This window comes from Neltuma alba, unplaced genomic scaffold (genome assembly GCF_004799145.2).
Source record: "Neltuma alba isolate B1F8T4 unplaced genomic scaffold, ASM479914v2 tig00012184_pilon, whole genome shotgun sequence".
NCBI lineage: Eukaryota > Viridiplantae > Streptophyta > Magnoliopsida > Fabales > Fabaceae > Neltuma > Neltuma alba.
This window is the reverse complement of record NW_021636726.1, coordinates 363,888-380,396: the sequence shown is the minus strand read 5'-3', so window position 1 is coordinate 380,396 and position 16,509 is coordinate 363,888. Positions and strand designations below refer to the sequence as shown.

Here is a 16,509-nt window from a genome sequence, read left to right as displayed (position 1 = left end):
AAAAGTCGACGGAGCTTTGTATGTAGCGATGTAACGATCTGAGTTTCAGTTTTAACCTTTCATTTATCGTAAGAAAAGTTTCTCCTTGTGACCAAATAGAAGGACCTCAAAAATGTGCAAGATGTGTTGCTTATTTTACAAGTTTTCTTACTGACTGGGGAGCCTTTCTTACTGAGTTTTGAAGGATTTTGTACCTGCTGCAATTTTCACTCCTCAAGAGAGTCTATGGGTGAGGTTACTTATTTAGTTATTTTTTGAGTGTTCTTGCTGATTTTACAACGTTTCTTGCCCAATTTTCAAATATTTCCCATTTGGTCCTTCATGCAAAATATGGGGCAAGGGGCTAGGCCCCATTCTCTAATGCCGCATGTGATGGCCAACCTCCCAAAAATTGTGCTTTTATGCCTATTAATTATTAGAATATTATATCCTACGTAAATTAGTGACATTTTGAGAGTGAAAAATTGTTAAAAAAAAAAAAATCAAAACCGCCCCATTTCACATCCCGAAGACATCAAAATGTCAATAATTTTATGTAAAAATCCTTTGAGAGGTTGGGGCGTCGTAAGTGGCATTAGAGGCCCCTTGCCCAAAATATGTTTCTCATTTGCTAAGTTATATAATGCTAATTTTGGCTTTGATAGTTTTTTATGTTCCCCCCAGAAAATTATACACAACCTTTGTTGATTGCGACTGATTTTGGTATTTGTATACAGAGCCTGAATGGACATCAGCTCTGGAGAAGAGTCAGATATCAGTGAATCTGAGATTGATGACTACAAGGACAAACCATATGAGCAACTAAGGGCTGGGAACTATAAGGTAAAAACTGCAAATGGCACTCTCAGATGTCCTTTCTGTGCTGGAAGGAAAAAGCAAGACTACAAATACAAAGACTTGCTGCAACACGCATCTGGAGTGGGTGTGGGTTCTGCTAACAGAACTGCAAAGCAAAAGGCTAACCACCTTGCTCTGGCCAAATTTTTGGAGACTGATTTATCTGGTGAAGCAGAGCAAGCCCAAGGGCCACCCTTACCACAACCTCTGAGTCAACCTCAGCGAGATGATCCTTATGTCTGGCCCTGGACTGGAATAATGGTAAACATACAGGACAAGAGCTTACATAATTCTGAGTATTGGCTCAAGGAATTGGCTAAGTACAGGCCCTTAGATGTTCGTATGTTGAATGAAAATGACGTAACTGCTCAAGCTGTGGTAGTATTTAGCGATGATTGGAATGGCTTTTTGAATGCTAGTGATTTTGAAAAGTCATTTGAAACTAAACATAATGGCAAAACGGATTGGAAGCTGCAAAACATGCAGCCAGGCTCAGACATTTATGGGTGGATTGCTCGGGAAGATGATTATCATTGTGAGGGGTCAATAGGGAAATACCTGCGGAAGAAAGGAAGCTTAAAAAGTTTGTCAGATATTGTCCATGAATCATCCAAAAGCAGACATAGTGTTGTGGCAAACCTAGCGAATGAAATTGATATGACAAATGAGAACCTCACAGAATTGCAATGCAAGTACAATGAGACGGCTCTGTCACTCTGTAAGATTCTTGAGGAGAAAGACCAGCTACAGCATGCTCTTCTTCAAGGTTTGTCCACTCCCTATCTGCAAAGATTTTGTCTTCTTGTATGGACTACAAATGGTTTCAATCGACCATTTTACTATTTTGATATGCATTATTATATTCTTATGTGAATCGAATGCAAGATATCAATGCATAGTTGCTTCATTTTTTTGTCAGAGAGGAGGAGAAGGCATCAGACTGCATGGGAGGTGAGACAAAGGATAATAGATGAACAAGAAAACTTAAACAAGGAATTAGAGGCAAGAAAGCGGAAGCTTGATTTGTGGAGCAGAGATTTAAACCAAAGAGAGGCATTAACTGTGCAACAGAGGCAGAAGCTTGAAGAAGACAAAAGGATGGTAATGATACACCACTCCCCCCCCCCCCTTTGTCTCAGCGTTTCGTCTTGAACATAATTTTTTCCCCTTGATCTTGCTTGCTCATCGCTAACCACCCAGGTAAATTTGTATGACAGTATTCGTTTTTGGTCTGTTACTAGAATCGTCAGTTACTATGATGAAGCGTCTTTTTTTCCCCTTTTCTGATCTAGCTATTCCCTTAAACCAACCCCAAAGCAGAGGCTTTTCCTCATTTGTGAACTTGACCTATGGTTTGTTCACTGTGGGAAAATGAGATATGCAAAAATTACTACAGTTTTATATACAAAGTGATTATAAAAAATAACTAGTATATATATTATATATGAAACATCTTAGCTTTGAAGATCCAATGAAATTTTTGCCATGATATTGCTTTTCAAAACCCATAAGCAATCCGGTATTAGATGTTTAATATCTCAATTTCCATTATTGTGGCAAGTTGGTGCCCTTTAATCTGAAACTATTGGCATTTGTGGTTTACTCCTATGAGATACTAATACCAATCTCTCTTTTCAGAGTGATGTGAGGAATGAATCCCTCAATAAGGCTTCTGCGGAGTGGAATAAAGCTGATGCGAATATTTTCAGAATTATTGAAGAGCAAAAGGTTTCTCTGCTTTATATTGTCTAGAATGCGAAATTACATTGTCGCAGTCTAGCATTTGCTTATTATAACTCAGTTCTTTTACACAAGGATCGCTTTCTGCTAATATGCATCTCAATGTTTTCAGAGAGAAAAAGAGGAGGCTATGAGGAGGATTTTTGAGTTGGAAAAGCAGCTTGATGAGAAGCACCAGTTGGAAATTGAAATAGAACTGTTGAAAGGGAAATTGAATATGAGGAAGCATCTTGGAGATAATGACGCTCTCCAGATGAAGATTAAAGAAAAGGAGGATGAATTGGAAGAAAAAATGTTTGACTTAGATGTTAAGAATTTAGAGAATCAAACACTTATTGTCAGGGATCGTCAACGCAATGATGAACTACAAGAAGCTCGTAAAGAGTTAATAGAAGTATGATTTCTTTTATTATATATTTATGCTTTATCCCTATGTTTGTTTTTATAGAAACTGAAGCTGACAATAAATAATAGAGTTTTCATTACCTTTAAATATAATGAAACAAATATCTGATAATTATTTGGATTCATGCTGCTCATGGGACTTTTGAAGCACTTTTAGATGTATGCATGTGAAGGAGTGAAGGAGAAAGACACACACATATTTCTTTCACATTTTCAATTCTCAATGGAAATAATAAGGAACAAATAATTCTGATATCATATGAACCATTGATCTTACATGAGAACGAGGTAGCTAGGGACAAATTGTTCTTGTTTCTTTACTAAATATTTTTTTTAGTGAAAATGACACGATTGAGGTTTTGCTGTTGTTATTTTGCACTATTACATGATTTCCTCCAAACAAATTTATTTTGTTTCAGACATGAAAACAACTAACTACTTTTGCTTATCAAAGTCATGCTCAACTGTGAACCATATTTTCTTGAGTAGGATTATTGTGTCTGGAGAGAATACTAATGTTTCTCCTTTATAAGTATGTTTCAGGGTTCAAAGAACATGCTAATTAATACACGAACTAGTATTGGGATTAAGAGATTGGGAGAGCTTGACGAGAAGGTTTTCGTAGATGCCTGCAAGAAAAAGCTCCATCTGGAAGATGCTCAGACAAAGGGTGTCGAGCTATGCTCTTCGTGGCAAGAGAACGTGAAGGATTCAAAGTGGTATCCTTTTAAAGTGATCCCTACAGATCATGATGAAGAGGTGTGCTTAAGAAAACCACAATACTAGTTTGCCATTTACTTACTTTAATCATGCTTTATCCTGGGTTGATTTGTATCTATTTAGCGCGCGTTTGACTTTCTTTTACAACCACCAAGACCATAGATTTTACCTGCTTCCATCAAAACCACAGTTTTTGTATTTCCAACATAAAGCCAGCCATGCTCTATAATAGATGAATAAAAAGAGTGGCTTAGCATAGTGTAAATGACACCGATGTATTTCCCTCAAAATTACACAATAAAAATGGTAATATAAATGTGTATGTGGGTGTGGGTGTTACACTTTTGTATCCCAAGTTTGGATTCGAAATAACTATGCATGTTATCAATTGTAGTTTTAGCCCCATCATGCTCTCCCCTGTTTCTTATTGTTCTGTTGTCTTTCTCCTTAGTTTCCAGTCAAGCTATTTGCATAAATAGTTTCATCTGGGATACAAAATCCATGTTACATTGATGCAGCTAATACTTAATGAAGATGATGAAAAGTTGCAAAATCTCAAGAAGGAATGGGGAGGTGAAATATACATGGAGGTCGTTACCGCCTTGAAAGAAATGATTGAATACAATCCAAGTGGTAGGTATATTGTTTCTGAACTATGGAACTTCAAGGAAAATAGGCAGGCTACTTTAAAAGAGGTCATCAGTTACATTTTGGGGCAGATTAAGCAACTTAAGCGTAAGAGGACAGCACGCTGAGCGTAAAAGTTGAGGTAAAGAGTTTTGGAGCGAAGCTAGATCCTAGTTTAACTGGTCCGTACGGTAGGGTTTTATTTCAGTTCAGTTCTGGTTTAGATAAGTGGCATTAATGGACTGATTCTTGAGCTCATGTTAATATTAACGTCATGTCTTCACTGAACCAAGCATGCTATATGATGTGCATCTTTTGGCGTGTAAATGTTTAAAATGTTTATATGTGGTTATGTTGAAATTCATTATATAATTTTAGTTGGAAACTTAGAAGTTGGTTGTATCTTTATGCACGTTACAATATATAGATTCTTATGGATGAGTGATAATATTGGTTTATATCAAGCATCTTTAATGATAATTTAATGTGCATTAATTTCTTAAATGCTATGGATCATAGTGGAACATTCACATTTAAAAAAAAGCTACAATATTAATTTGCATTAATCTATTCTAGAATCTGTCCAGTTTGTAGCTAGATTCATGTTATGTGGCATTTGTAATTTGCTCAGACTTGATGGACCTATCATACCCTAGCATCTTTTATGTAATACTACTATGTATTTAATATAAATTATTTGTAATACATTCTGGCATGCCAAAAAATGTACTAAATTGACGAAATTTTCCTATTTTATGTTTATTAAAGTTTCTCTAAGACATTTACAAGTCATTCATAAATCTCTCCCTTCTTTTTCTTCCCCTTTCTAATTAGAATTAAACAAGCGTAAAGTTGAAAAAAAAAGCATTAATTATGTTAGTAACTTATATTTAGTATCAAAACTTTCTCCTACAAGTAACTTACATTTAAGATTGGAGTGGTATATTGATTTTATGAACATTATAGATTTTTATTATCTTAGTTTTTTGTAAAATTTTAAATTGATTTTTTCACTTGATATTATGTAAAGATAATGGATAATTGTTAACTATGTATAATTTTAACAATGATTGCTTTTGATTCTGATGTTATTTTTAAAAGAAACATGTTTAAATTATGGTGGATGTTTTTGGGGGAAACTCCTGGAAAAAAATATCTCTAAAATTTTAAATTTTCAAATCAGAAATAACTACAAAAATATGTTATTATTTGCTTTTTAAACGTTGTTAATTCTTATTAAAGTGTAATAAACAAAAATGGTTTGAAATTTTAAAAGTATTTTTTTGGGATTCTTCCTATTTTTTTTTATATAAAATGAAATCATTTTTCACATTTTTAGCTATTTCTTTCAGTTTTTGCTGGACCAAAGCCGGCCCAAATAGGCTTGTATAACTTTCCTCTTGCATGATTCATGCTTCTCCGCTGCCTTTTCCATCGCATGTACTTCCGTCTCTGCACTATTCCCCATTTTTTTCCTTGGAAATATTCTCAAATCAAGTTTCTCTATTCTGTTTGCTCCTTCCCTTCAAAGTGGTTCTAATTCTCAATTTGCAAAAGATATTTTTCTAGTTATATAGGCATCTAAATATAGATTTCTCTTTAGGTTTTAAAATGATTAATTATTATTTTAAATCCTCCATTAGTGTTAGCAAGAGGGTGAAATTTATTCATGCCAAACCAAGCTCTGTATAGCCAATGGTCTCAAAGATGAGTAACATGAGATTTTTCTTTTAAGTGAAAATATTTTTGATCCACTTGTAACCTTATGTCATTATTATATACGTTCCTTTAATTTTCAAAAAATAGCACTTCGATATTTTTTTAGGGGAAGTTTGGCTGCTACAATTTTTTTTTTAAAAGCACGTGTATTTCAATTGTTGTATAATTTTTTAAAAAAATTTCACTGCATCCTTCAAATATACTTATGAAAAAATAATGAAAAATTTATTTATTTTCATGCCCAAAATTTGTTGGATTTTTATAGTTTCCTTATAATAATGAGTCTTGAACTCTGTACTTATAGTCTATTAAAGAGAACCGATATGAGGATTGGCTCAATAACATGTGAGTTTTCACAAAATAAAAACTAAATTTTAAAAATAAAATGATGGAATAAAATTTTTATGCTAATAATTGTCTCATTGTGCATATGATTTGTAATTGGTTTTATTCTGGTTTTATTTATGTCATGGGGCAAAATTAATTCAGGTATACCACAAATGAGAGTCACATCTTCAGCCTCTAGCTCTATTTTTCGTAACTAAAGATCAATGACCATGGAACTAATAAAATTATAAAACTAGAAAGACGTAATTAAAAAAAAAGATCTACAAGAACTTAACTAAAAATGAGGTCAATTACTAAAGGGATAATTAATATATAAGTCCTTATAGTTTCAACTGGTTTTTAATTAGGTCCCTATAATTTTTTTTTCTTTTTATCAGATCTTTATACTTTCATATATTTTTAATCAAGTCCTTATAATTTTTTTTCTTTTTATCAGGTCCTTATTGTTTTACTTTGTTTTTAATTAGGTCCTTGTAGTTTTTATTCTTTATTCTACAAATAATAACATTTTAAAAATAATAAATTATTGTAACAATCTTATGTTAATATTCTTTTAAATTTTTAGTTAAACAAATATATTATTTATTTTCAATTCGAATTTTTATAATTATAAAATTCAAATTATAATAATAAATTTATCTAAAATTAAAATATGATTATAAATAATTTATATTTAAGTATAATTATTATTCTGATTATTTATTAATTACTAAATGATTATATTAATTATTTTGTCCAATTATATAATTATTAATTTAAAAATGAAATTAATTTTAAAGAATAAAGTTAATAAATAATTTTTCAAAAACTACAAAGCACCTAATTAAAAAATAAGTGAAACTATAAGGGCCTGATAAAAAGGAAAAAAAAATAGAAGGACCTAATTAAAAATACACGAAAGTAAAAGGATCTGATAAAAAGAAAAAATTTTATAAGGACCTAATTAAAAATCAGATAAAACTATAAGGACCTGGAGATTAATTATCCCATTACTAAATTATAAGGATAATTAGATTAATTTTTACATTCTATTTTCGTAACAATAATACCAAATATTAGAAAGATATGTTTTTCTTTCATTTTTTAACATAATTTTATAAGATAAATTTAAATCTTATTTTTTTCAGGAAAAATTTTAAAATCTTTATTTAAAAAGAAAGTTAAGAAAAATGAAAGTAAAACATGGGTGTCCATTGTTTTAGAGAATTACAATCAACTTTAAAAAGAAAAAATAATTACTAATAAGTACTACCAGTTTTTAATATAAGACTTTGTTTGCTTTTATTTTAATCCTAAATATAAGATCCCAATTCACGTTGTCTCTCATATTTATGTATTTTTTTCTCAAGGTAGTCTTTCTATTAATGACACATCTAACCAATACACTTGATTAGCAAGGATATTTTAAAAAAGATAATATCTATTTATTACAAATAACTAATTTAATTTATTTTTTTAATCTCTTCAAATTAACTAACTCTTATAATTAGTATCGGATATACTAATTATTTTTTTTAACCGATACTAATTCCCCCGTTGTTGTTTCCTCTCCTCAGTTCTCACTCCTATTTCACCAGTAAAAGTAAGTCCACCCTCCGACCTAGGCGAGCCATCGTGCTGCGAGAAGCAGCATTGTGCGAAGAGTGTTCTGTCGACGGTGGCTAACGGAGGTTTGGACGGCGACAGAGGCCATCTTTCGTCTTCCGCGACTTTCAAAGGTATGGCGTTTTCTTCTCCATTTCGCCTGAAGATGTCGATGGGAACTCTTTTTTTTTTTTGGTACTGTGGGCTGTGAAATTCATGTTTCTCTGTTGATGTCGATGGAGCTTTGCATGATCAGTTTATCGTGGTCTTGAGTTTCAGTGTCAACTTTTTTGTGTATTAAATTTTTCATTTTCGATCTCTCCTCTTTTTCATCGTTGTCGTTGTTAATGGCGTTTCTCTTGGTGACATCTTCGGCTTCAGCATGCCCATGAGTGGAATCTCTATTTACATTCCACATGCCTATTAGAATAGCTTCCTCACATGACATCTTGAACAAGGAAAACAGCATATATCTAAGGACGAATTGGGGTTTCAAATTTCTAATTAAAGATTATTCTTTCAAATAAGGATGCTGTGGGAAACTGTTGGAGTGCAACATCAAAAGGACCATTTGATGCTAGGTGGATTCTAAAGGAACCTATAGCTGTTACTTGTTAATGAATGTTAACTGGGTATTTTGCTTGCGCACTGTCTTGTTCAAATTTCAAGTTTTCTTTACTTTGCAGTATACATCTCGAAATATGGTCTGTGGGTTTGAAATGCTGTTTTGTGATGTATACTTGGAAATGCGGAAGTTCTCGTTTGTGGTACTGGCGTTGAATGAAATTCATCATTAGACAGCAGAGATCCATTTTGAAATCCCATATTGTTCATGCCGTTTGTTTTGTGAATGCAATAATTCTTCATAATTTAAGGTTTTTGATATTGTAATGTGCCATTGTCATTTCAGATGAGCTATTTCTTCAGTTAGCTTCATGATAATACGTATTTTGTTTTGAAATAAAATTGAAGCTACTGGTTGTATGTGCTGAGTTTTTAATATGATAATTTGACAGTTTGATAATAGTATAATACGTAAACGTTTGGCATATGGCTAGGTATATTGAATGGTGGTAAATCATGTTGACTTCTCAATCGGCTTCAGGACATTTAACAGAGCAACAAAGATATCCAAATTATTGGTGGCTAGAAGCCTGACACTTTCTGAATTTAATCTTGTTTTATGTAACCGGGGGAAAAAGCAAAAGAAAAACTGCAAGAGATTTTTATTTTGTAAATGTTATAAAAGCATTATATATATTGCACGTACTGCATCTACAAAACCAATAATTGCATGTGAAGATGTTTAGAATTGACATTGTAGTTTTAAAGCCAAATTTTTCATGGAATATATTTTATTAGGCAGATATGTCAATGTTTATATCATTCAAATTGTAAAAGTAATGCTATTCTCAAAAAGGTTGGTGAGGTTCTTGGCATCCAATGGTATTTGTTAATTCAGTCTCATTTGGATATGCATCTGGGTTCAATATTATTGTCCAGCTTTTGCTAATTTTGGCTTTCATAATTTTATAGTTTACCTCCCAGCAAATTATACACAACCTTTCTTCCCTGATTTGGGCTGATTTTGGCATTTTGTATGCAGAGCCTTAATGGACATCAGCTCTGAAGAAGAATCAGATATCAGTGAATCTGAGATTGATGAGTACAAGGAGAAACCATATGAACAATTAAGGACTGGGAACCATAAAGTAAAAAATTCAAATGGCACTCTCAGATGTCCTTTCTGTGCTGGAAAGAAAAAGCAAGATTACAAATACAAAGACTTGCTGCAACATGCGTCAGGAGTGGGTAAGGGTTCAGCTAATAGAAGTGCAAAACAGAAGGCTAACCACCTTGCTCTGGCTAAATATTTGGAGACTGATTTATCTGGTGAAGGAGAGCAAGTCCAACCACCCTTACCAAAACCTGTCAGTCAACCTCAGCAGGATGAACTTTATGTCTGGCCCTGGACTGGAATAATGGTCAACATACAGGATAAGAGTTTACATAATTCTGAGTATTGGCTGAAGGAGTTGGCTAAATACAGGCCCTTAGATGTTCGGATGTTAAATGAAGATGACCCCACTGCTCAAGCTGTGGTAGAATTTAGTGATGATTGGAATGGCTTTCTGAATGCTAGAGATTTTGAGAAGTCATTTGAAGTAAAACATTTTGGTAAAATGGATTGGAAGATGCAAAACGTGCAGCTAGGATCGAATATTTATGGATGGATTGCTCGAGAAGATGATTATCATTGTGAGGGGCCAATAGGGAAATACCTCCGCAAGAAAGGAAGCTTAAAAACTGTCTCAGATGTTGTCCATGAAGCATCGAAAAGCAGGCATAAAGTTGTGGAAAACCTAGCAAAGAAAATTGATATGACAAATGAGAACCTTAACAAAATGCAATATAAATACAATGAGACGACCTTGTCATTGAGTAGGATGCTTGTGGAGAAAGACCAGCTGCATCATGCTTTTCTTGAAGGTTTATCTACTTTCTTTCTGTAAAGAATTTTTGTGCTTGTATGTGCCATACATTGACTATATACTATTTTGATATCATTTTTATGTTCATTAATGTCAAAATTACTTGCAAGATATTGATGTATAATTGCTTCATGTTTTGTTAGAATCAAGGAAAATGCAGCGGAGGGCACGAGAGGAGTTACAAAGGATACTGGATGAACAAGAAAAGTTAAACAGTGAATTAGAGGCCAAGAAGCGGAAGCTTGATTTGTGGAGCAGAGATTTAAACAAAAGAGAAGTAGTAACTGAGCAAGAGAAGCAGAAGCTTGAAGAAGACAAAAGGATGGTAATGAGACACCGCATTTTCTGTCTCAGTATTTTGTTTTATGCGTTGCTTTTTACCCATGATCTCACATGCTTATCCGTAACCACCCATGTAAACTTGTATTACTGTTTTGGTTCTTGGTCTGCTACCATTATTTACCTTTTTTTTTTTTTTTTTTTTTAAACTCCTGGGCTGAAGCCTATTTTTGGGTCCATCTATTTGCCTAAACCAACCCGCAAAGTGGAGACTTTTCCCTATCTGTGAACTAGACCTATAGTTTGTTTCACTGTGGAAAAATATAGATCTACAAAAGTTAGTATAGTTTTACATTCAAAGTGGTTATGAAAAATAGCTAGCATATTCATTTTATATGAAGCGTCTCAGCTCCAATGGTCCAGTGAAATTTTTTTCTATGATGTTGCTTTTCAAATCCATAGGCAATCCCGTAGTAGATGCTTAATAACTCAATTTCCATCATTGTTGCGGGCGTGTTAGTATTTACTCTGAGACTCTTAGCATCTATGATGTACATCTATGAGATACTAATACAATCTCTTTCTCCTTCCAGAAAGATCTAAGGAATGAATCCCTCAATAAGGCTTCTGTGGAGCGGAAGAAAGCTGATGGGAATGTCTTGAGACTTATTGAAGAGCAACAGGTTTCCCTACTTTGTATTGTCTAGAATGTGTACATTGTAGCAGTCTTGCATTTGCTGCCTATAGCTTAATTCACAATGATCTCCTTCTGCTTATATGCACCTCAATGTTTTCAGAGAGAGAAAGAGGAGGCATTGAGGAAGATTATTGAGTTGGAAAAGCAGCTTGATGCGAAGCAGAAGTTGGAAATGGAAATAGAAGAGTTGAAGGGGAAATTACAAGTGTGGAAGCATCTTGGAGATGATGATGCTGTCCAGAAGAAGATTAAAGAAATGAATGATGAGTTGGAACAAAAAGAAGTTGAATTAGATGATGTGGAATCCATGAATCAAACTCTTATTGTCAAGGAGCGCCAGAGCAATGATGAACTACAAGAAGCTCGTAAAGAACTAATAGAAGTATGATTTCTTTTATTATATGTTGATTCCTGATCTCTAAATTTCTTCATATAGCAAACATAGTTAACGATAAATAAAATATTTTTTTCACCAAAAAAAAAAAAAGATTTTTCATTTTCTTGCAATATAGTTTAAAGAAGTGTCTGCTAAGCATTTGGATTCTTGCTACTAATGGGACTGATGAGGCACTTTTTAGATGCGTGGTTATGGGAAGGAGTGAAGGAGATAGAAAAAGGTGTATATATTTCTTGGACATGTTCAATTCTCTGTACAAACAATAAGGAACAAATAATTTTGATATCTTGTGAACTATTGAACATAGTTGAGAGAGGGAGAGGTAGGGACAGATTTTTCTTGCTTCTTCACTAAATATATATTTGTAGCGAAGTTGACATTATTTTTTTTTTTCCTGCTGCTTTGTACTATTAGTTGATCTCCTCCCAGCAAATTTGTTTTGATTCAGATATGAAAAGAACTGAATAACTATGCTTAACTGTGAACCATATTTTCTTGACAAGGATTATTATATCAGGAGAAGATTTTGAACCCTTATGTTTCTCCTTATTTTTCAGGGGCTAAAGAATATGCTAAATGCCCGAACTAATATTGGGATTAAGAGAATGGGAGAGCTTGATGAGAAGGTTTTTGTGAATGTTTGCAAGAAAAAGATCGCTCTCGAAGATCCTCAGACAAAGGGTGTTGAGCTGTGCTCCTTGTGGCAAGAGAACTTGAAGGATTCAGCGTGGCATCCTTTTAAAGTGATCTCAGATCATGAGAAAGCGGAGGTACGCTAAAGAAAACCAATAATATTTGCTTGGCATGTGCGTACCTTTTTTTTTTTTTGGTGATAGGTGAGGCTTAAATTCCAAAGCAACAACAGAAATACCAGAAAAGACAACAAAACTTAACTACCCCTCCCATAGGCCACCCCTAAACAATTTGCTTGGCACGTGCCTACTTTAATTAATGTTTACCATGGGTTTGGCTGCTGTTGTTGGGATTACCTCCGCAAGAAAGCTCTCTCAATATATCTATAATCTTTTAATTTATCTTTCTGGTGTATGATATTTTCTGTTACCTTCAGATTCAAATTTATTTACGAGTTAGTTTGTCAGATTGTCGCTGATTTTCAGGGATTGTTTGTCTACTTCGTATCAATTTATCCCTCACTGAGATGAATAAAAAGTGTGGCGCAGTGTACTGCAATTGATACTGATCTTTTTCTCTACATGTGGGTGTGTTACAATTTTGTATCAGAAATTTAGATGTGCCTTCCAATCTATTTTAGAAGGTAACTATGCATATTATCAATTATGGTTCGAGTCCAACATGATCCCTTGCTCTTGTACTATGGTGTACTTGTTCTGCTTTCTTTCTCTGCAGTTCCCAGTCAAGCTATTTGCATATTACTTCCAGAACAGGTAAATTGATTGATGTGGGAAACATAATTGATGTTACATTGATGCAGGAATTAATTGATGAAGATGATGAAAAGTTGCGAAATCTCAAGGAGGAATGGGGAGATGATATATACATGACGGTCATTACGGCCTTGAGAGAATTAAATGAATATAATCCTAGTGGTAGATATATTGTTTTTGAACTATGGAACTTCAAGGAAAATAGGAAGGCTACATTGAAAGAGGTCATCAATTACATTGTGGGGCAGATCAAGCAATTTAAGCGTAAGAGGACAACGCGGTGAGCGTAACGGCCCCCTATGTTATGCTAAGGTAAAAGGTTTTGTTTTGTTTCAGTTCTGTTTAGTTAGTGTGGTGAGTTCACGACTCTCGAGTTCATGCTCATAATATTACTGTCATGGTCACTGAACAAAATAAGCTGTGTTGTGTGCATTTGCTTTTGTATAATTTTTTTAAAGGTGACTAATTAGAAATTTAAAACTTGGTTGCATCTTCATGAATATGTGAAATGTTTAGATTTCTTATGTTTGCTTTTATCCAACATTTTAAATAATCATTCAGTTTGCATTTCTTATGCGTTCTGGTTCCTAATTGAATATTCAACTGAAAAACATTAATGTATCATAGAATTTGTCTTTTTATTTATCTATTTTGGAATTTGTATGTTGACTATGACTTGACTAAGCTCCATAAAGGAACTGACTTTGTGACCAGCTTCAAGTTATCGACCGTAATAATCTTATATTTTGGCCTTGATGACAAGTCCCTCTTCAGTTTTGGTTCTTTTCTATTTACGGTTCTTGTTTCCTTTTTCGTTGTCTGCTGGTTTAACCTGAGCAGCAATTGCAGATTGTTTCATTAACTGGTGAATCTAGATCAATAATAATTATTGAATCACATAATAGGAGTAATGGTGACTAACGTGTGACCTCTAATTCTAAATATATTTCATTACACAGTTACCATATGATACTGAAATTAATATCGTCGATTGTCTATAACAGATCTTTGGTGCAGGCTCAGCAGAAGAAAGTGTGATATTTCAAGAGAAGATGGAAACACATTGGTTCTTTGCCTTGTGCTTCTGAGTCACAAGCCCTTTAATTAATGTTGCTGTGTGTGAGATATTCCTAAAATTGTCATTAGTAATGGAGATGAACCTCAGCAGAAACCTAAGTTTCAATTACAACTTTCGTTGTCTGTTTTAAATAATCGGACTCCTCCTTATGAAGGTTTAGCTGTTCACTAGAGGATGCAGAAAGAAATTTGCCTAAGATTGTTTATGCTCCTAACCCTTTTTTCCTTTTCTAGGTAAGGCAATGCTGGGATGGTTGCAATAAGTTGAATGGTTAGCTTTTGGGTAAATTTTTTTTGTGGAGAGAATGATATAAAAAGAAGTTGAAAACTGCAATATTCCTATTCAGGCACCTAAAAAGTCAAAATTCCAAAAAGGAAGCTATGCCTGACTTGGTATTTTGTAAATATAATTAAATGACAAAAATGTTTTGTATAAAAAGGTTTATGAACAGGTAATGATAATTATTAAATAGTATTTCCTTCGGTTCAAAATATAAGTTAAATTTTAGGGAAAATTACACTCAAGTCCCACAGAACACAATTAATTATTAAAAGGTCCCTTGAAATCGCGAAATGATTCTGAAGTCTCTAGGGACTTGTGTGTAATTAATTCTAATTGTGAAATTACGTAGTTATCCCTGTTAATTTGAACCTATTTACAGCCTCAACAGTGGCTGTTAACAACCCGAGAAGAGGTGGTTAACAACCTCAACAACGCTCCTGGTATTCCACACAGTGAGTTGTCATGAGCACTGTCGAGGTGTTAATCACGTCTTCTCGGGTTGTTAACAGCACTGTTGAGATTGTAAATAAAATTAGAACCTATTTACAACATCAACAGTGGCTGTTAAACACCCGAGAAGAGGTGGTTAACAATCTCAACAACGCCCCTGGCATTCCACAGAGTGAGTTGTCATAAGCATTGTCGAGGTTGTCAATCACGTCTTCTCGGGTTGTTAACAGCCACTGTTGAGATTGTAAACGAATTGTTACAATAAAATTAACAGGGGTAAGTAGGTAATTTCACAATTAGAATTAATTACACACAGGTCCCTGGGGACTTCAGAATCATTTCGCGATTTCGTGGGATCTTTTTGATATTAATTGTACTTTGTGGGATCTGAGTGTAATTTTCCCTAAATTTTATCCATTTATTTTATTAAGAAATAATTAAAATTAGTTTAAAACAATAAATATGTAAGGCATATTTTTTCCTCCCAAATATGTTCTTATTAATAAAAAGAATAAGTAAAAATGTAATAAATGAATCAAACAGAAAAAAAAATGAGGGTAAAATTAGAAAAAACTCATTAATGCTTAGACAAAAGTGAATTTTATGTTCTAAAAAAATCAAGCTCTTCTAACAAAGTTTAGCTTGTATTTTGAACCGGAAGGAGTAAATGACAAGAAATATACTAACAATGACAAGATATTTGTGTATATAAGTTGTAAACTGATAATGACAAGTGTTGAACAACTAATGACAAAAAATGTACTAGTAATAACAAATTTGATAGTTTTTTTTTTTTTAAAAAAAAAAGCTAATAAGAAAGCATTTTAGTTATGTGATTATATTTACAAAATACCAAATTGGGTACCATTTTTTTTCTTGAGATTTTGACTTTTTAGATGTCTGAATTAGAATATTGTATTTCCATTTCCTTTTATATCGTTTTTCTTTTTTTTAATTGATGAATAAAAATTAAGGTACATATTTGTTTGGGAAATTTGTTTAGGTTAGTATGGAAAATAGCAACCAAGTAATTCAAGACTCGTTTGTCAGATTCATTAATTCTGTTTTCACATTATGTATTAGTAAGATAATAAATTTATTTCACAATAATGCTTATAGAATTTTATAAATGTTGAAAGAATCGTCTGAAAATATATTAGGTGGCTTCATTCATGAAAAAATTTCTCTCTCTTCTCTCTGTTTTTTTGTTTGTGTGTAAAAATGTGAAGTCCTTGAGTTCCATAAAATTGGCGTCTCTTTGATCAGGGTGAAGTGGCTTATGGTACCTACTTTATACATCGGCCTCACTTTCAATTCGCATCCTCCGCTTCTTAATGGTATAGTCAAGAAGATATTAAGAAAATACAAAATGGTAAGTATAAAATTTCAGATACAAAAGAATTTCAGGTGGGGGGGGGGGACATGGTCAAACTAACCGTTTAAGGCAT

General features: G+C 33.3%; 2 protein-coding genes across 3 annotated transcripts; both read left to right on the top strand.

The window, feature by feature from the left end:
• Positions 1–723: 723 nt before the first annotated feature.
• Positions 724–4,457, top strand: LOC114724281 (factor of DNA methylation 1-like). Its single transcript, XM_028910601.1, has 6 exons — positions 724–1,603; positions 1,757–1,938; positions 2,476–2,565; positions 2,690–2,971; positions 3,526–3,741; positions 4,221–4,457. The coding sequence occupies exons 1-6, from the start codon at positions 724–726 to the stop codon at positions 4,455–4,457; spliced, it is 1,887 nt and encodes a 628-aa protein (XP_028766434.1).
• Positions 4,458–7,977: 3,520 nt separating this feature from the next.
• LOC114724298 (factor of DNA methylation 1) lies at positions 7,978–14,563 on the top strand. Of its 2 annotated transcripts, none has more exons than XM_028910629.1 (8): positions 7,978–8,114; positions 9,587–10,470; positions 10,616–10,797; positions 11,345–11,434; positions 11,549–11,830; positions 12,403–12,615; positions 13,299–13,563; positions 14,269–14,563. In XM_028910629.1, the coding sequence occupies exons 2-7, from the start codon at positions 9,594–9,596 to the stop codon at positions 13,533–13,535; spliced, it is 1,881 nt and encodes a 626-aa protein (XP_028766462.1). In that variant the 5' UTR covers positions 7,978–8,114; positions 9,587–9,593; the 3' UTR covers positions 13,536–13,563; positions 14,269–14,563. The 2 variants fall into 2 exon arrangements, with proteins under 2 accessions (XP_028766462.1, XP_028766461.1); XM_028910628.1 differs by having other exon boundaries at positions 14,256–14,563.
• Positions 14,564–16,509: the final 1,946 nt, after the last annotated feature.

What these genes read in the sequence shown, in the direction of transcription:
- LOC114724298 (XM_028910629.1), top strand. Translation starts at nt 9,594, where the DNA reads ATGGACATCAGCTCTGAAGAAGAATCAGATATCAGTGAATCTGAGATT. An exon ending in GCATCATGCTTTTCTTGAAG is followed by an intron (nt 10,471 to 10,615) that starts GTTTATCTACTT and finishes ATGTTTTGTTAG; the next exon opens with AATCAAGGAAAATGCAGCGG. An exon ending in CTCGTAAAGAACTAATAGAA is followed by an intron (nt 11,831 to 12,402) that starts GTATGATTTCTT and finishes CTTATTTTTCAG; the next exon opens with GGGCTAAAGAATATGCTAAA.
- LOC114724281 (XM_028910601.1), top strand. Translation starts at nt 724, where the DNA reads ATGGACATCAGCTCTGGAGAAGAGTCAGATATCAGTGAATCTGAGATT. An exon ending in TTGAAGAAGACAAAAGGATG is followed by an intron (nt 1,939 to 2,475) that starts GTAATGATACAC and finishes CTCTCTTTTCAG; the next exon opens with AGTGATGTGAGGAATGAATC. An exon ending in GAATTATTGAAGAGCAAAAG is followed by an intron (nt 2,566 to 2,689) that starts GTTTCTCTGCTT and finishes CAATGTTTTCAG; the next exon opens with AGAGAAAAAGAGGAGGCTAT.